A 20,448-nucleotide genomic window follows, 5' to 3' on the forward strand; every position below is an offset into this window, starting at 1 on the left:
AAAGAAAGAAAGAAAGAAAGAAAGAAAGAAAGAAAGAAAGAAAGAAAGAAAGAAAAAATACACACACTTTTGGGTGACCAGTTGTTGTTTTTGTTATTACAGGACAACATGGCCAAAACTCTGGAAACACACAAATGGGACCACCTGGACCCCCTGGACCAAAAGGAGACCCTGGTCAGGCCGGAAAAACTGGACTGACCGGTCCAAAAGGTACACGAACGAAATAGATAATCTTAAATCAGAAGCTTGCAAAGAATAGTTTTAGTTCAAAATGTTAGTTTCTACGAACTAAACGTTGAAGGGCCTGACGCTTCAGTGACGTGTCGTAATCACTACCAATATACCGAGTCAATTTCATTTTCATTTTTGTAACTTATGGCGCGGTGGCTGTTGTTTAACCCTGAAATAGGTTATCGAAAGGAAAACAAACGAAAAATGAACCAAATAAAACTAAACCAGGAAGAAAATATAATAAAGCAAGCCAACCAGGTAAAAACCGAGAGAAAAAAAGGACAGAAATTTAAACAAACCAAACCAAACAAGACAAAACAATAACAAAAAACACCACAAACAAAGAGGCAAACCGGTTTTAAAATATTTATTATGCGACCAGAAAAAAAAGCTGACTTGCGACCACATCATCATTAGATCTACATCTACAAAATATTTATCCATCCAGTATGATTTTGTTACAGGAGAACCGGGAAATTCAGGTACTGGCAAACCGCGTCCAGGCCCCCCTGGGCCTAAAGGAGAAGAGGGAGCTGCTGGTAGGACTGGTGCTCAGGGACCTCAAGGAGCCAAAGGAGAAAAGGGACAAAACGGAACTGGACAGTCTGGGGTGAAGTATGTCCGCTGGGGAAGGACCACATGTCCTAGTGGTGCTCAGATAGTTTATAAAGGTAAGGGGTATTTGCAATTGATTGTAATTTTTGTTTCGCTGTTTGAAAAAGAAGAGGAGAAACGTTTCGAGCAACAGTGGATTTTAAATTTGTCGAAATGTCGGTTCCTGCATTAAGTTTCATTTATTTAGCACCAATAAGCTCCTTAACTCTAAATACAGGATATTAAATAATCCCGAGAGAAGTCATTGTTTGTTCGAAATAGAGAAAGATTCAAGATAACTGAGTTGGAGATGGTCAATACTAAAATCTCTTGTAAAATAATAATTTAATCCACGGCAATCGGGTGTTAGTTTACTGGAAAGGTTCAAGTGTCTCGAACACAGTGATTTTTACTTTCTTACTGTCAGGACATGATGATTTTCTCTGAATTTTATTAGGTATAGTGGGTGGAGAACATTACACTCACTGGGAACAGTTCAAGTCTCTCTGACACACTTCCCTTTACTTTATTACAGACATGTTGTCATAGCGATTTTCTCTGATTTTGTTATAGGTATAATTGGAGGAGAATGGTACAGCAGTTATGGTGGCGGAACGAACTACCTTTGTCTTCCTCACAATCCAAAGTATGACAAGTACAAATATGGAAAGCAAGGCAGGGGGGCATACATATACGGCACTGAGTATAAAGTCAGTCTCTTCAACGGAGGCCCTTTTCAGCAAACCATTCACAACCATGAAGCACCCTGCGCTGTCTGCTTCGTCAAGTCACGTGGCTCAATGCTAATGATGCCCGCACGGAATGACTGTCCATCTGGATGGACCGAAGAGTATCATGGGTACCTGATGACTGAAAAAAGCGGCCACAAGCATTCACGTGACTTCGTTTGTGTTGACGGTAATCCGGAGTATGTTCGTGGTACTCACGCCAATAAGGGAGGTGCCTTGCTGTACCCTGTGGAAGGCGAATGCGGCTCTCTCCCGTGCCTTCCATATGTCAATGGTCTAGAGTTGACGTGCGCTGTGTGCACCAAGTGACGAGTGGATGCAATGCTTTTAACACAGCATCGACGACTCTAAAAAGAAAAAGAAATGATTGACAAGTGATTTAAAAAACAGTGTGATTTTTCTTTGCACTAAACAGAAAGTAGTTGAAACGCGGGACGTAAGTGAAGCAATCGAGTAAAATAGAGAAACCGAAATGTAAAGTAAAGGGAAAACTGAATAAACATAACATGAAATCAACAAAGAATAAAAGCTTAGTTTCCTTGAAACGTTTTCTCCAGTCCCCAAAGCCGTATTCTAATCAGCATCCCATGCATTGTCAACTCCTTCATCCTCTGTCGGTCGAATCTGATTAGTCCACCGAACCAGAAATAGGACTAAACTTGAACCTTTAACATAAAAAACGGATCACATTTGTAGGCAATTTAAACATTCCACATCTGAGTGCCGCTGCTAAATTTGCTGGTCAAAGATCTCATTGGCCAGTCCACCAAGGTTTTGGTAGTTTCAAGGTTTGAGCCATGCTCGAGGAAAAATAGTTTGAGAACAAACACGGGAAAGGTCTCTGCGTGTCTGTGCTGTCTGTTCGCCTTTAACGCCTAAAAATATAACTGGGTAACCTAAGAAAATCTTAAGAACGGTTTCAGGTCCAAATTACCAAAGAGTTATTCCGGTTACGCTCCATCTTAAACTTGCTGCCCAAATTTAGTAGGGCATGAAACAGATTTCCTTTTTGGCTCCAAATGAAATGAATGACCAATAAATCCCCAGTTCTGAAAGAATGACCTTTCATTTCAATGAACTCTACTCTCGGGCCATATGTATTTTGATATTTTGGATAAAAACTTTAAAACCCTTTTTTTTTAATCGAACAAGATATTGTTATTGTTAATTAATTTATCACAAGGACCTATTTTAAGTAAATAGAAGTTATTACTAGGTTCTCTCTCTGGAGGCGACAGTGTTGTTTGACATCCTGGCCGATCAGTAGATCATGTAGATTATTCGCAAGGGGCCTTGATTTCAAGGAACTTCGTTAAATTTGTCAGTTCCCGCGCTTTTTCCCCATGCCTCCCTGCAATATATTTTAACAAACTGGCGGGCCGGCTAAATTTTTGCTCCTTGGGAACTAAGGAGTCTAAACAATGTTCCTCTCTGTGCACTGGCTCAGGACCCTGGCACGGGTACCTAGTGTGAATAGGGCCTAATAGATTACACTTTTAGGCGACTCGCTGTAACACTGTTACCGAAGTCATTTTAAGCAACCAGTCGGCCATAATCCGGTCAAATTGTCGAGAAATGTTTATTTATTTTTGTTTTGAAAAACTGACGTCTCCTAAAATTATCATACCAGGATATCATTCACTTTCCTGGCCGATCAGTTGCAATTTCATCAAAGGTGGGGTATTATACAGCCCATCACACCGTTCAGGTTTTAATCCTCATCACACAGATGTCTCCAGCCCTTAAACGTTTATCATCACTACTTCGCAATTCAGTCAGATTCAGGATGACGTTTAATATCAGTAAAGTTCAACTCTTTACTGTTTACAACATCATACACAGCTAAGAAGATGAAACCCGCTGTTAATCTGTGCGTAAAACAAATTCCACGGTTCGACACGGTGTTTCACGGTCAGAGGACCGGGGTTGCATATTCAGATGACCATTATGATCCTTTTCAATGTCAAACTGCATCGATTCACTTGTTTGTTTACTACTTATTTAACTTTTATTTTAGTTGTGGCTGTCAATTTGTAAACACCAAATTTATTTGTATTTAGTTTAGTATAGACAAACCTACCCGTCTCGACTAGTTTTAGCTATTTGCGGGTAGGTATATAACCAGCTTGTAACTGTCTGTTTTTTAATAAAGTGCTGTTAATCGATTTCTTTGTTTACTCGGTACAGTGGCATAAATCGTCGGCTGATCATACAAGAAAACGTTGCTCCTGCGTTGCTCATTTGTCTTCAAGATCGTTCCAATAGTTTGGATGCTTAACCTTTTCCTTATCAACAAATTAAGAGCCGTCCTCTGTAAATATCAGGGAGTTTAAGAAACGAGGACGGCAACGGTAACGACAACGCCACAAAACAATGGGCTTAATGAGCGAAAACAATTGCTCTGCACGTGCCTTTTACATTTTGGTACATTTCTTTACCGTCCTCTGCAAAACAACAACGTGAAATGACCAAATTTTAGGTTTTCTCGAGAACGGGAGCGTATGACGCAAAATCATCTTTTTTTTCCTCTTGCTTTGACGTCGTTCATACTAATTTAGTTCCTGGAGAGTGCGCCAGCATTTTCCAAGTTAAACAAATTTAAATGATTGCGAAAGAGTTACAAAAACGAGAAGTTATATTTTTAAATGACGTTCTCGTTACCGTTGCCGTCCTCGTTTCTTAAACTCCCTATCGACTATCGTCGTTCGGACGAGAAAAAATGAAATCCCGCAAACTTTCTCAGAAGAATGGTCTATATAAGTGATTCACATAAATATAACTTTCAGCTCAGTTCGATTCGTATTTTAGCTGTAGTGCGACCATGTTGGTTTTACCGCTCTGAGGGGGCTTTCAGCGGCCATTTTAGGTCACACTTTTAAGAATTTGCCTTACCAAGAAAGCGTTACAAATCCGAACAAAATCTCATTATTCGAGACAAGCAAATGTTTGTTGTTGTGTTGAGAAGCTTTTTTGGGAATTTGATCGAAATCTGATTTTTTTTACAAAATTTTTAATTTCTTCCCTATTGAACTACCCTTCAAGTGCCAAAAAAATGGCCGAGTTTAAAGGAAAATATCGCTAAAGATACATTAGTTGGCATCCTAAAACAGCATCCCGGTTAAAGAGCAATGTCTCGTCTGTAAGAATATGCAATAAAATTTTTGGGCAGTTAAAAAGAGAAAATTATAGAAGAAGAAGTTTTAACTGTACTTTTGTCAACAAACACCGCTTTCGTAATTAGCATAACAACATGAAAATAACGATTTACTAACAAAATAATGATAAATTCCACTTACCTCGTGAATTATCGAGAACTGGATATTTCAAAATATATCAAATTATAGTTTCAGTCGGATACAGCCGCATTTTCGATGATTTGTTGTGCGAAATCACTGTAATACACCGCAGCCGTTAAACTGAATTGAATTCTTCAAAGTCCGTCAGGACAACCATCGGCCGAACAAATTGCCTTCCACCCCATAAGCTGCCGTGTGCAAGGTGTAAAATATTTCTTTGTTATCCTTAATGACTAAAAATTCTTTCAGCAACCATTTAAATCCTGCTTTGAACTGGAGATTCTCGTCAAGAAATCGTTTATGTTCCGTTGACCTTCCGCCGTGATTAAACAATGAGATTGCGTTACAGAAACGCGCACACACATCCAGACGGGTTGGGGTGGGGGTGGGGAGGAAACGAAAATGGAACAGCTCCTAAATTAAAAAAAGAGGGTCATTTAAGATTACTGTCAAAGCTATTTTATGCATTTCGGGTATTAAATAGGAAACTGCTGTCCCAGAATAATGTGGAATATGATAAGCCCTTGTGCTGTATTTTTTTGGTTGGGGCGTGGGAGAAGGGGGGGGGGGGGGGGGGGGGACTGGCAAGAAAAACACTAATTTACAGCATCAGTTGATCGTTGCTCTTCTGTTTAGGGTTCATACAAGTTCATAACTATTCCAAGCTCACTGACAGCTTTATATTTGTAATATTAGGTAACAGTGAGAAAGTTATATTCACCGGCACGTAAAATTAATATGAGGGTTTGTATGGGAATACATGCAAATTAACGGCTTACATAGAATTCCAATAAAAAGCTACTTACTTACTTGTTTTTTTTTGTGGGTATTACACTTGCCTGTTTGTGTTTTGGAACGTTGTTTTAGCGACACGACTGCCTACATTTCAACCCAAACAATATCCTCAAAAACTGCCAGCTAACACTCATTGTTTATGACTCACATAACCTTTGTGCGAATATTGTTATTTAGATATTGCAAATATCCCAAGATCGCAGAAAGCACCATACATGCAGCTGCTTAGCAATCTTGTGCAAACATGCAGCTGCGTTTCATCAGGACAATAACTGCATGAGCCTCAGGCTCATTCCATTATCTAAAGTAAAAACAAAAGAGCAGGTCATTTGTGGGTCAAATAAGGATTAAAGCCAATATAAAAAAGTTAAGTCTCTAAAGCTTACTAGCTTAGGAAAGGTCATCGGTGACAACACTCGATGCAGTTCCGTATTCTGGCGGACATTGGTACCGTGAATTGACTACCTTTTATTCTTCTAAGAAACGAAATGAGGCAAACGAAATACAAGGTACGAGACAATATATTTCCTTGAACTAACAAATTTTTGAACTAGAATGTGCATGAACTTACTATGAACTTTCCATGCATTTGTCTGTAAAGCGAACCAGCCGTGAACTGCTTCTAAAAATAGTTCGGGGGGAAAAATACAGGAAAATGTATGAAAAGTTCAAAACACGACTGGACGCTCTCTGGCACAGTTACATCCCTCCATTTTTTTTTCTTAAAATCCTTTTCCTAATGCCAAAAGTTTCCAATTCATGAATTTTTCAGCAGCAATGTTTTATGAAAGTTATTTGACATCGGATTTATTTGCATCGAGTGTTGTCACCGATGACCTTTCCTAAGCTAGTAAGCTTTAGAGACTTAACTTTTTTATATTGGCTTTAATCCTTATTTGACCCACAAATGACCTGTGATGTTGACAATAAAAAAAAAAAAAAGAAAAAAAAAAAAAGGAATAATAAAAAAAAAGAAGAAAAAAAAGAGACCTAGACCCCGGCCCCGGCCCCGACCCCGACGTTTTACTGACACCCGTGGCAGAGGGGGGAGGGGGATTATCAATCGCGCATCATGTTTAATGTTAAATTGAATCACGCATCACAGAAAACCTTTTTAAAGCAATTACGCATGACGTAAGTAAGTGCACTAAGCTAATAATGTAAGATTCCAAACTCTCCGAAGACGCATTATTGAAAATTGTATTGCATGCAACATCCTCTTAGATTGATTGGGTGTTAATTGATTTTATTAGAGATACATGTATAAAGACGACTTACTTGTAGGTAAAAATGCTGGATGTACCCTGAAAGGTTAACCCTACGTTATATTGTCTTATTCCCTTCTTGTCTATCGTGACTTTTAGGTCAAAGAACGTCCCCTTATCTTGGAAATCTAATTGGTACATCACGCGTCACGCGCTCGTAAAATAGAAAATCACGCATCTCGTTGTGATGTCAGTCCCGCATCACGCACGGTTTCCATTACCCGTCACGCTGCTTATTTATGGGCCATCACGCGTCGCAAAAAAAACCCTTTGCTACCCTCAATAAATTTACTTACTATAGCTGTTGTGCCCTATTTGTCAGTCGGTTGCCCTTCGTAACATTTGATGACATTTCCAACGATGTTAAGATTTAGTAAGTAAGTACACTCTGTTTTTTTTACCAGAACGTCTAATTTTGGAGCTGAGGCTGAACGTTGTTATATTTTTTTGTGATTTGAGGCTGAAAACGTTCTTAAGATGTTCTTAAATTACATGGCATACACTACATGTATTTCAGTAAATCAAAGCGGACGTGACCAAGAAACCTATCAAAGCGATTATGACAAACCGAGATGTGTGTCACCATTGTTAAAGTTATACAAAACATGCCCTTAAGTATTTTGGTTAATTTACATTTGTTACCTTGATTTATATACAGATTAGCAAAATACAAAAAACGTTCTTAATCGACTCTCAACCTGAGGAATGTTCTTAATCATTCTTAAAATTTTGGTTAATCTCAGCCTCGACGTTCTTATAAAAAAGGTTCTTATAAAGAAAAACAGAGTGAAGCTTTTTATTGGAATTCTATGTAAACCGTTAATTTCCATGTATTCCCATACAAACCCTCATATTAATTTTACGTGCCGGTACTTTCTCACTCTTACCTAATATTACAAATATAAAGCTGTAATTGAGCTTGGGGTAGTTGCTTATCATATTCCACATTATTCTGGGACAGCAGTTTCCTATTTTTAATAATACCCAAAATGCATAAAATAGATTTGACAGTAATCTTAAATGACCCTCCTTTTTTTAATTTAGGAGCTGTTCCATTTTTGTTTCCTCCCCACCCCCACCCCAACCCGTCTGGATGTGTGTGCGCGTTTCTGTAACGCAATCTCATTGTTTAATCACGGCGGAAGGTCAACGGAACATAAACGATTTCTTGACGAGAATCTCCAGTTTAAAGCAGGATTTAAATGGTTGCTGAAAGAATTTTTGGTCATTAAGGATAACAAAGAAATATTTTACACCTTGCACACGGCAGCTTATGGGGCGGAAGGCAATTTTTTCGGCCGATGGTTGTCCTGACGGACTTTGAAGAATTCAATTCAGTTTAACGGCTGCGGTGTATTACAGTGATTTCGCACAACAAATCATCGAAAATGCGGCTGTATCCGACTGAAACTATAATTTGATATATTTTGAAATATCCAGTTCTCGATAATTCACGAGGTAAGTGGAATTTATCATTATTTTGTTAGTAAATCGTTATTTTCATGTTGTTATGCTAATTACGAAAGCGGTGTTTGTTGACAAAAGTACAGTTAAAACTTCTTCTTCTATAATTTTCTCTTTTTAACTGCCCAAAAATTTTATTGCATATTCTTACAGACGAGACATTGCTCTTTAACCGGGATGCTGTTTTAGGATGCCAACTAATGTATCTTTAGCGATATTTTCCTTTAAACTCGGCCATTTTTTTGGCACTTGAAGGGTAGTTCAATAGGGAAGAAATTAAAAATTTTGTAAAAAAAATCAGATTTCGATCAAATTCCCAAAAAAGCTTCTCAACACAACAACAAACATTTGCTTGTCTCGAATAATGAGATTTTGTTCGGATTTGTAACGCTTTCTTGGTAAGGCAAATTCTTAAAAGTGTGACCTAAAATGGCCGCTGAAAGCCCCCTCAGAGCGGTAAAACCAACATGGTCGCACTACAACTAAAATACGAATCGAACTGAGCTGAAAGTTATATTTATGTGAATCACTTATATAGACCATTCTTCTGAGAAAGTTTGAGGGATTTCATTTTTTCTCGTCCGAACGACGATAGTCGATATTTACAGAGGACGGCTGTTAAATTCGAATATAGCAAGTTGTTTCAGCTAGATACTCTATATCAACCCGTAATGTTTGTCTTCCGATATTTTACCTAAGATTAGCATACTGTTCACAGCTATTTCGACCTCAATAGAAATACGTCAAAAGTCTCGTCTGCGTTGAACAATACCGACCAAACATAAGCTTCGTCATTATTTACTTTCAACGTAATGCAGAAAGCCGCGGGAATGAAACACCCTCCCAACCCTACCTTTTGTTCCTAATCCTACCATTCCGCCCCAGCAGTCACTCAGAAATCCATATTCTGATCCCTCTTTGGTATGGAGTGTGATTAAAATAACAGGGGTAGAGTTATTTTTTGTTCTTAATAAAACAAGTTCAACCGGCGAAGACGATTACGTAGACATTAATACTTCGTTGCATTATGCTCTTAAGATGTCGACAGTGTCTCGAATCCTGCTGCAATGTGGGATCCCTTCCCGCAGCATGTGAGCCAAACCTTGACTGCCGGAAAATAAACTGATTTGGCGCGATCCGTGGGTTTGATTTTTTTTTTACGGTTAAAAGACCCAGCATTGATTCATAATTCTTCCCTAAACAGCATAGACTTAACAGGTTGAAGGTAACAATTGTTCCGTGAACGTTTCATCGCACGAATCTGAAAACATTTATCATTTGTACCGCTTCAGGCCGCTGTCAATGCACCTCGCCAAGGCCCGGTGTTACTACTTTTCTGTTGAATTAATTTAAGATCAAGTGTGGCTAGTGACTGTGTCGAGTACCCTTACAAACTGCTTGGAAAGTTAAAGAAAATAAACAAAAATTGCAAATTTACCAGCAACGGTTCATGTATATTAAAATTTTCACTATACATTTTTGTATTGTTCAAACCGTGCAACGTCACTGAACGCGAAAAAATTCCCGCCTATGGCCCTTCATCCTTTGACATCGACTACACATAACAACTTCCTTGTGTTGGAGAACAGAGAACGAAAGTTATTTTGTTTTTCTCGGCATTAACCTCAAAGCAGTGATTCAAAGCCCGTTCGGTCAGGGATGAAATTGTCTGCCGTAATTACTCCTCGCGGTGGCCTGCGTTTCGTGGCTGTGTTGGTGATGTGTTGTGCCATTCTTGCGCACATCCTTGCCATGGAAGATGCTCTGGACGAAGAGCGCAGCGAAGGTGAACAAAACTTCAATGGGGTGTCTGCTGATGGCGCTGATACTGGTAAACTGAAACAGTTCTTAATGCAGCGAGAGCGACGATCAGCGAATAATGCGACCCCAACTCTGTCGGTCATCGAAAAACGACTGGAGGCAATGGAAGATAGGTGTGCATTTCTAGTTCCGCAGTGTATTCATCTCGAAATTAGTATTCATGTACTGAATATTTGTATAATATAACTTTGCTAGAAGATTTTTAAGTGAAAATTCGTGGCAAACAACGTCGTCTTGCTAAACTTTTACATTTTCGTATTGTAACCTACCGTGGGACGCACCAAGAAACTGACGTCCTCTAATTTTATTATTATATCTAAATAAGTGAGTAATCCATCGGCTCGAGAAACAATTCCCACTCTAAAGAATACGACAGCAAATCATTACAAATCATGGCTACCAAACGGTTTATTTCGGTGGATATCGGTTTGGATGGCCTTAATCGCCTCAGAAATTCAGATTTAGTCATAAAGAATATCTGCATTTTTTATCATCCACAAAATGTCAGCTCAAAATTTCGTAACATTAGAAAAATAATTCCTTTTGTCGTTAAAAACAGGGACAAAAAAAGTGAAAAAAAAAAAAAAAGAAAATTCCGCGGGAAATGAAATTCCGTTTCCTAAAACTTTCTGCAACTTAAATTTTCAGCTAAAGCATCCAAACAGATCAATCTTAGTTTGTTGGCTTGTACAAATATTCCTTTAAAAGGGAAGGAAATGATCTGCCACCACAGGAGGCAACATTATAAGTACTTTGCTTAAATATTCTCGTTACACACTTGCCAAATTAGTGTCAGTTAGATTTACTGTGACGACCAAGAGATATTTTGGTTCAAAGCTAGTTTCATGCGTGCTACTAAATTGAAGAAAAACGGCTCTTTAAACAATCCGATCTACCAGCCTTCTTATATTAATCCTTTTAGGGTTATGCAAATAATTACGCTAAAAGAATGAAAATAAGAAAAATAGACGCACTTGCATAGTTGTGCATGGATTTTTTTTCTCATTTCTGAAGAAGAGTTAAAGAAAAGTTACCTGGATGACTGTTAAGTTTTCATTCACTCGATGTTAAATTTCTGTTGGGAGTGATAACTTAATTTTTCAGTTCAGAGTTTGAGAAAACTAATCCGGACACAAATTTTCTTAACAGTCGTATTTGTTTTTTCCACAGGCACAACAGAAGTGCAAGCTTGATGGACAAACGATTTCAAGAGCTTGAGAAGAGGTTTGAAATTTATAAAAATCACGCTAATATTTTAATCGAGTAACTCAAAAGTTGATTACAACTTGAGTGCAAAGTTAACTAAAATGAAAAGAATTAAGTAATATTCTTTTGCATTTGACAAGCAAGGCGTAACCCTTCTTTGAAGGTAAAAATGAATTATGTTGACCAATGGTTTCATTAGTGTGCCATACCGTTGATGATTTGGTCAGGATTCTATCCATAGATTCAAATGTTAGTGCCATGTCAGGTGTGTACACAAAATATGATAACAGCCAGTATCAAATGACTGCTTATTGTCATACTTCTGGGCTGGAATGCACTTTTTAGACCATGATGAATTAATAGCACCACAGCTATGTAATGCTTGTAATAATCTCTCTATCTCGCTATGTAATGCGACAGCTATGTGATACTGTAGCAGAAACGAAATGCCATACTGTATAAACGTATACAGGTATTCCTTTAAAAGGCCACAAAACGATCTCGGCAAACATAGCAGACAACACAGTGTTTCATTTACCATTTGCCAATCTGTTCCACAGACTCAAATGTTACAACTTTTTTCATTTCCACTGGAGCGAAATACTGAGTAGCTTTTATTCCAATACCGGTTGCCGACAAAAATATAAGGTTACACATTTCAGTTCTGATCTCACGGATTCCTTTTCCTTTCATGATTTTTCTGCAGACTCGACACCTTGCTGCGTTTACCACTCAAATCAAGTGATTCTTACTCGTCGCTTATGGCTTACATTCTGGGTTGGTATGCTAAGAAATTTTGAAGGAAACTTTATTTGACCATACTACTTTTCAATTTTTTTGGCTTAATAAGGTGATACGATCTACAATTTGCCTACGATTTGGACTGGTTCATCTTAAAGATAGTACTTCCTGCCTTTTTTCCATTTAATCCGATCCACGATCAAAATTGCGCTTGAAAAAAAAATAACAACAGCATCAACAAAAACAAAGAAAAACAACAGCAACAACAACAACAACAACAACAACAACAACAACAACAACAAAAACAAGACAAAACAAAACAATACGCTGGGCTGTGTGAAGGATAAGAAACTTCACGTGAAGGTCTGCTTTGCTATTTCATGTCATTAGGAAATAGATGCCAAGAGGTTTCGTTCCACTGTAAGGTCACAGTGAAGAAGGCAAAAAAATCAAGATATTTCTTGGAAAAAAAAATTTAAACTGACGAATCTATAGAGAAGAAAGTTTTTTGAAGATCTTTTCTGTTGATTTATTACAATGGAAAGTAGCGACAGACGTTTCCACCATCAGCGATCACCTTCAAATGGCAGATTGAACCACCTTAGCGAATAAATTTTAGTTCTGGAATGAATGCGGCGGGCATTTTTCAGTTGTGTTTTTCATACAACAGGACAGCATCTCCAAAATGGTGCAAAGGAAAGGATGGGACCACCTGGGCCCCCTGGAAAAACTGGACCAAAAGGTACACGAGTCTCTTATTTTACAATTGAAGGATTTTTTTTAAGTCCTCAAAATAATATTATATTTAGCTGAAATAACAGCAAGGTTAATACTGCGTAGAAAACCTTAGAACACGACAATGACTTGTTAGAGACCAAACCGAGAGTCAAAAATGCAACTGTGGACAGCTAGCTGTTTCGAGGTTTTTGGCTCTCGTGAGCATGGTGTAGCAGCAGCAAGTAGAATGTTCAAAAAACGCGAGGCCAGTTGTCTACTAAATGCACCTGGTGATGTTACTGCGGATGGGCCCAAATTCAGATGTTTGCCAATGTAAATATCAGGGTATGAAATATAGTGGGACATCCACAGAGGAGTAGGGAAGGGGATTACGGGCTGTAGATGACTGGAGCCCCTTCAAATTGGTGTTCAGATGATCAAATAATCAAATGTGTTGGTACTTACGAAAGAGAAAAATCGTAGATCTGGGGCACTTTCCGTTTAGCCAAATTTTCGGTTGCGTGGAAATTCTGAAAACTTCCCATGTCAAATGGAAATGTTTTTTGCAGTTCGTTCCAAACTTCCAATCTTATAGGTGGAACAAATAACTTAGGCTGATAATAAACAAACAACCCCCTCCCCCCTCGCCCAAAATAGCTACCATTAAGAAACAGAAGCGCTGAGGATCATGTTTTGCTTTCAGGGGAACCAGGGAGGCCTGGCACCAACAAACCATTCCCAGGCCCACCTGGTCCTAAAGGAGACCAGGGAGCTGTTGGTAGGACAGGTGTCCAGGGACCTCAGGGAGCCAAAGGAGAAAAGGGACAAGATGGAGCTGGGCAGTCTGGGGTGAAGTATGTTCGCTGGGGAAGGACCACGTGTCCTAGTGGTGCTCAGATAGTTTATAAAGGTAAAGCGATTAGCAATTGATGATAATTTTTGCTTCGCTCTTTGAAAAAGAAGAGGAGAAACGTTTTACAACAACAATGAGCTTCAAATTTGGTGACCTGACAAAAGTGTAGCGTCGTTTTCTGTACGAACTTTCATTTATGCCTACACTCAAAATGCAGAGCTTTAAATAAGGTCGAAAGGAGTCATTGTTTGGTCTAAATAGAGGATGATTCAAAATGATTGAGTAGGTAGGCAGGTAAACTTTATTTATACAAGGTATCAATTCATATTTAGATGCTCTTTCGTCGCGCCGTGTTTTTAAACAACAATAGATTAATTTCTTAACTAATTAATTATCTAACTAAATTAATTATCTGTACAAGAGATGCTGTTGGAGATGATCAATACTAAAATCACTGTTTAAGGACGGTGCCTACTAATACCGAAGTATTTTTGCATCGTTTATGACTATGTGGGAAAAGCAGATCTTAACTAGGGCTATTGAAATGCAAAAAGAAAATTGGGGCTAACCACGCATTTTTTTTAGAGATAAACAAGCAACAATTATTCTAAAAAGCAGTAAAATACAAAACAATGTATGGCGTTACTTTTCAAATTGAACCTTTATTATCTCTGAAAAATGCATGGTTGCCCCCCAATTTTCTTTTTGAATACTGAAAGCACTTGCTAGTTTCTGCCTTCTCCACATAGTTTTAAACCGCGCAAAAATATCCCTGTATTAGTAGGCACCACCCATAGGAAACCCGAGTATCTCGAGACGCGCAGAACGTATGCTCAGTAACAAAAGTACGCACCGTCCATAAATAAAGTTAATCCAAGGAAGCGGGTCTTAGTTTACCAGAGAAGTTCTGGTCTCTCGAACATGCCAGTGACCTTAACTTTCTTACTGTCTTGTCATGATAATTTTCTCTAAATTTTATCAGGCGTAATGGGTGGAGAACATTACACTGACTATGGTGGCGGAACGAACTACCTTTGTCTTCCTCTCAATCCAAAGTATGACAAGTACAAAGATGGGCATCAATATTCAGGACGAATATACGGCACTGAGTATGAAGTCAGTCAGTACAGCGGAGATCCTTTTCAGAGAACCATTCACGACCATGAAGCACCCTGCGTTGTGTGCTTCGTCAAGTCACGTGGCTCAATGCTGATGATGCCCGCACGGAATGACTGTCCATCTGGATGGACCGAAGAGTATCATGGGTACCTGATGACTGAGTATTACGCCCACAAGCATTCACGTGAATTCGTTTGTGTTGATGGTGACCCCGAGTATGTTCGTGGTTCTTTCGCCAACAAAGATGGCGCCTTGCTCTACCCTGTGGAAGGCGTATGCGGCTCACTCCCGTGCCTTCCATATGTCGCTGGAAGGGAGTTGACATGCGCTGTGTGCACCAAGTGACGAGTGGATGCAAAGCTTTTAACACAGCATCGGCGACTCTACAAAAGAAAAGATTGACTAGTGATTTAAAAACAGCGTGATTTCTCTTTGCACTAAACAGGAAGTAGTTTTAACACGGTACTATAGTGAAGCAAGCGAGTAAAACAGAGAACTAACAAAAGTAACGAAATGTAGAGTAAAGGGAAAACTGAATAAACATGAAATCAAAAAGATTAAAGCTTGGTTTCCTTGAAACATTTTCTTCATTCCGCAAAAGCGCATTCTGGTCAGCATCCTATGCATTATCGACATCTTCATCTTCTGCCGGACGAATCTGATTAGGCCACCGAGCCAGCAATAGGACTAACCTCACGCAGGCAATATTAAACATTCGTGAGCGCATGTCGCGTCTACATTTGCTGGTCAAAGATCTTATTAGCTAGTCCACATTTTGGTAGCTTCTTTCAATCATTGAGCCATGCTCGAGGAAAAAGTAGTTTGAGAACAAATGCAGGAAAGGTCTCTGTTTTCGTTCTGCCTCTTTGTTCTCCCCGTGCACCCTTTTTTGTTAAGAACCCTTTTATAAGAACGTTGAAGTTGATGTTGTAAGAAAATACTGAGAAATACGCATGTCACAGGTTACTTGATACGATGCACATTACAGCAAATCATGAAACTCTTTGATAGGCTCCTGGTCTCAGGTGCGCAGGGAAAACCTCAGTTACATATCTGTTTCTGTTGAACTCGCTTTCACTCCTCCGCCTATTGCACTTACCATACTGGGGGGGGGGGGGGGGGGCTAGGGGGAGTTAGGGTGCAGTTCGCCTTAAACACACACACAAACTATATATAACAGGTAACTCGAAGAAAATCATAAGAAGGTTTTCAGGTTCAAATTACCAAAGTCTTATTCCGGGTCACACTCCATCTTAAGCTTGCTGCACAAATTTTGTAGGCCTGGAACAAGCTTCTTGTTTGGCTACAAAATGAATGACCAATAAATCCTCAGCCATGGAAGCGGAATAATGTTTCGTTTCAATGACCTCTACTATAGAGCCATATTTGGTACTGTGGAGAAAAAGTTTAAAACCCGTTTTGTTTTTCTATGGAGAAGGATACTGATACTGTTAATTTATTTATCACAAGGACCGGTTTTAAGTAAAAAGAAAAAAAAAAGTCATTATAGTCTCTCTTTGAGGCATAAAATCTTAGTTTGCGACACTTTCGTTGGACATCTTGGGCAATCAGTACCTCATGTAAATTACTGGCAAGGGCCCTTAACGTTAAATTTATCATAAGTTATATTGATTCAGTCATTTTATTTTAAACTATCCTAAACATACAGGATTTTTGTCAACTAACTGTATCGTTAAAACGAATTGCAGTGAATTTGCCTTGTCCACAGGAAGATGATAGGTTTTGGTTGTGCACGATTAAAGAACGAGATATTTCTTAAACTTGTATTGGCGCTTTCCTTGATCATGACTCTGTACTCCATTACATACAACCATAGTTATTATAAATTCTTAATTCGGCCTGATGATAAAATATAGCAGCAATGCTGGAGAAGTCACTTTATAATCACCTAAAGATGCATGCAAATTTGAGTTGTTTATTTATACTCTTGCCTTGGGGCCAAGATTCCGCTTTTTTTTTCGGATTTTCGCGGCTACTTTCGTAAGTCGCAAGTAATTTAAAGGTATGTATTTCATAGTAATCGCTTCCACTCTTATAATTTCCATTGTCCATCTCTTTATCAAACTACTTCCTCTTTCACAACAGTTTTATTGCAAATAGAAAGGAAGGGGTTTTTTTACAAGCAACTGTTGTTAGGGCATTGCTCCAGTGGCGTCATTAGCGCGAAAATGTTCTCGCCCGTATTTTCATGTAACGCACCTGCTATCGCCCTCCGCATCATGTGCAACTTTCTTCTGGCGTAGCCCAGTGGTGATTTCTTGGCCAAACATTCAGCGAAACCCCAAGTAACACAACGTACGGAGAGCCCTTTCGATCCGCAATGAAGTTGTCTCAAGTAATTACTCCTCGTGGTGGCCTGCGTTTCGTGGCTGTGTTGGTGATGTTTTGTGTTATTCTTTTTTTTTTTCTTGTTCACATCTCTGCCACGTAGGATTCTCCAGTCTGAAACTGGTAAACTGAAACCGTCCTTAATGCAACGACGACGATCAGCCAACAATGCGACCCTAATCTGTCGGACATTGAAAAACGGCTGAAAGATAGGTGTGTATTTCTAGTTCCACAATCTTTTAATCTCAAAGTTAGCGTCCATTTACTATACATTTTGAGTATAAATCCACTAGCGTGCTATCACGAATGCTGTTCTTTTATTTGCTACGCTACTCACTAGCTATTCTGTGTAGGTACCTAGTAGAATGAGTTGCCTACTGGCAGTGTGCGGTTGTGGACAAAATGGCGGCTGCTTCCTCGTGGTTTCGAAGTGTCTGTGAAGAGGTTTTACAGAAACGACTAGTAGATTTAAACTAAAACAATTTAGATTATTCGCTCTCGATTTCTATCGTGTGGAAGTCAACTACCGTGACGCGATAGAAATTTCCAGCTCATAATCTAATTGTTAAATTAACACAATTTTACTAGGAGATTTTTAAGAAAAAATTTATGGCAAGTGGTGACATTGTGAACGTTTGTATTTTAACCGCGAAACATAAGAAGACACTGTTTTTCTCCTAATTCATTAATACGCGGATGATTCATCGTCTTGAGAAACAATTTCAGACACAAATGATACGACAGAAATAATCCTAAGAAATTAGTGTCACTGTTAGATTTACAGGCTCTGTGACCGATAGATATTTTGATTCAAAGTTTAAAGAGTAGTACTTAATTAAGTAAAAAAAACCTTTCAAACACAATCACCTTCCCTCTGTATTGACCATTTTAGGGTGATGTAAATAATTACGCAAAAATAAGAAACATAAACATACTGGGCAGTTCTAATTTCTGAAGACTGACTAACCTGTATGTATGACAGTTTCCAAAGTTTGGTTTCCCTTCAGGCGATGTTAAATTTCTGTCTCGAGTGATGATTTACTTTTTCAATTCACAGTTAAATCAACCTAATTCAGACACATAACTTCACTTTATAGCCTTGCTTGTTTTTTCACACAGGTATAACACATTTACTGTGTGCGACGACATCCCAGCAAAACAGTTGGTCAAAGCAAGAAAAAAGTTGACGCCCGCATTCCAAGAGGCGAAGAAAGCGGGAAAGAAAGCTGTTGGGACGTCAAATATCGCTCAATGTTTACACCTTTTATTATTCCACTATTATGTCATTTCACCAAATAAGGTCAAGAGAACGCGCAAAATATATAAACGTTATTGACCAAGCGTGAGGTCAAGATGGCTGGATATTGGCCAAGTTCTTTTTTTGCGTTTTTATGGACCGAGACGAAGTCGAGGTCCATAAAAACGCAAAAAAAAGAACGAGGCCAATATCCAGCCATCTTTACCGAACGACCTTGGTCAATAAAGGATTTATTATATGGCTTTACCTCCAAGTTAAAACTACAACAACAAAACAAAATAGGACATGAAACTGCTCTACTCGGAAAGAAATTCTTCATAGCCGGCCGATGCAAGATTTATTTTCAGTGCATTTTTGGATTAGCATGTAATCGTGGAAAACAAGGAATCCTAAATTATCTTAAGGCTCTAACTTTATAATGGCTTAAAGGGAGTATTCAATTATTGATAACGAAAAATTTAGATTTTCGCAAGAGCGGGAAGATTTGAATAGAATCCGGCAAACTCGCCATTTTCAGCCGATCGCGCGGTGGCGTAAATAATAAACATTTTTACTCAGTTTTCGGCTTCCAATCATTAATTTTTGAATGAAACAATAGATTTTGAGATCATATGCAAACATAAGCCGAAAAAAAGAGCGGGTAAATCAGAAAACTGGGCGAAACTTTGATAAGATTTTGTTGTTTAGAACGGCTAAATTAAAAACGTGAGCTTCTTCGGCGAACTTGGGAAAAATACTTTTCTGAACTGCTCTAAACACTTAACGCAACTTCCACTACGCTATGATTTAAATACAGTCATTGCAAACCTAGAAAATTTATCAATTTGGCACTCGATTTATGACAATAAGTTTTACAAAATCAACTCTATCTAAAATACTACACGCAGAGCAACTCACCGGTTCAACTCACATTCATTGTAGCTGAAACAAAATTTTCACTACACCAGGACGATTCCATTCTCTTTCCTTTCGTTTAGGAAAATGTTGAGAGTTTACCGAACTTTTTAGTGAGCGTTTTCCCCCAAAACAACGAGAAAATGGAAGAAAAGATTGCATTGTTGTTGGGATTAAACTTTCAATGCCAAGCGAACGAGCAACGGGTAATCCCGAGCGGGCAAGATAGCTCCATCTTGCCCGCTCGGTAGCCAATCACAGCGCAGGATTTGACTCATCTTGCCCACTCGCGGAGCCAGCCACATCCAGCCATCGTAAAAAGTTTCCCGCCGTAGCGGGGTTGTTTACAACGTCAAAATGCCGAGTTTGCCGTCGCGTCTAAAACGTGAGTAAAATAATCCCATTTTAGGTCTTATTCGGCAAAATTCTTTGATACTTTCGATAGTTAAAGATTTTTCAATCTTAGTGGATCGTTTTATTTGAGTATTTCATGAAGAGAAAAAGATTTTAAAGGATTAATCTCCCTTTTATTTTGTCGATGTTGGCGGGCTGTCGATGACCACATGGAAAGCCGCTGTGGCTCTGTTACGAAGCCGCCAATTGCAAACCAGTAAGTTCTCTTTTTTTTTCTTGATTTACTGTTAGGAATATGTATTAAAGTCAATCATTAAATACCCTGTTTGAATTCTGTTGTGTTGTAGCTAAATTAGACGAGTCGTCCTTCATCGAAATAACGAGTCAGTTTGTTGACAACACAAAATCGAGCTTGTTTTGATCCAGATCCTTCCTACAGTTTTGTATTAACAAGGAAAAAGGCGAGTCCGAGAATAGGAATCATCGAGAACCAAGTTTTGGTCTATGCAACATTTAATGAAGAAGATACAATATTTCAACTATATTCCAAAGTCATATCATGTCGTGGCACGACGTGTTTATGGCTCTGGAATGGTGCGATGATTTCTATTCTCGGACTCGCCTCTTTAAACGAATTGTTATATTTACAAGTTTGTTTTAAATCTGGTTTGGAATTGTCTGTACGCATATTTACACGTTGTCTTGTTACCTGCATTGAAAATATGTAATTTTAAATGGCAGA

The 20,448-nt window shown here is 38.7% G+C and overlaps 2 protein-coding genes across 2 annotated transcripts in view; both read left to right on the top strand.

Annotated features, from left to right (window-relative positions):
• LOC146467517 (uncharacterized) overlaps positions 1-1,915 on the top strand; it is a 6,186-nt gene extending 4,271 nt beyond the window's left edge. Inside the window, exons 4-6 of the mRNA XM_085125755.1 lie at positions 103-210; positions 696-902; positions 1,399-1,915. Coding sequence (XP_084981881.1) covers positions 103-210; positions 696-902; positions 1,399-1,883 — 800 coding nt within the window. The 3' untranslated portion in view covers positions 1,884-1,915. The remainder of the gene's footprint in view (positions 1-102; positions 211-695; positions 903-1,398) is intronic.
• An 8,051-nt stretch (positions 1,916-9,966) lies between these two features.
• LOC146467518 (uncharacterized) lies at positions 9,967-15,262 on the top strand. Its single transcript, XM_085125746.1, has 6 exons — positions 9,967-10,328; positions 11,386-11,439; positions 12,128-12,198; positions 12,833-12,904; positions 13,583-13,789; positions 14,715-15,262. Exons 1-6 carry the CDS (start codon positions 10,054-10,056, stop codon positions 15,194-15,196), a joined length of 1,161 nt encoding a protein of 386 aa, XP_084981872.1. The 5' UTR covers positions 9,967-10,053; the 3' UTR covers positions 15,197-15,262.
• The last annotated feature ends 5,186 nt before the right edge of the window (positions 15,263-20,448 follow it).

The sequence above is a fragment of the Pavona decussata genome, unplaced genomic scaffold (assembly GCF_977016875.1).
Source record: "Pavona decussata unplaced genomic scaffold, jaPavDecu1.1 SCAFFOLD_135, whole genome shotgun sequence".
Lineage (NCBI taxonomy): Eukaryota > Metazoa > Cnidaria > Anthozoa > Scleractinia > Agariciidae > Pavona > Pavona decussata.

Bases quoted from the DNA above. Each gene is read 5' to 3' on its own strand.
- LOC146467518 (XM_085125746.1), top strand. From the start codon at position 10,054: ATGAAATTGTCTGCCGTAATTACTCCTCGCGGTGGCCTGCGTTTCGTG. The intron at 11,440-12,127 runs GTTTGAAATTTA...ATTTTTCTGCAG, and splicing joins TTTCAAGAGCTTGAGAAGAG to ACTCGACACCTTGCTGCGTT. The intron at 12,199-12,832 runs GTTGGTATGCTA...TTCATACAACAG, and splicing joins GCTTATGGCTTACATTCTGG to GACAGCATCTCCAAAATGGT.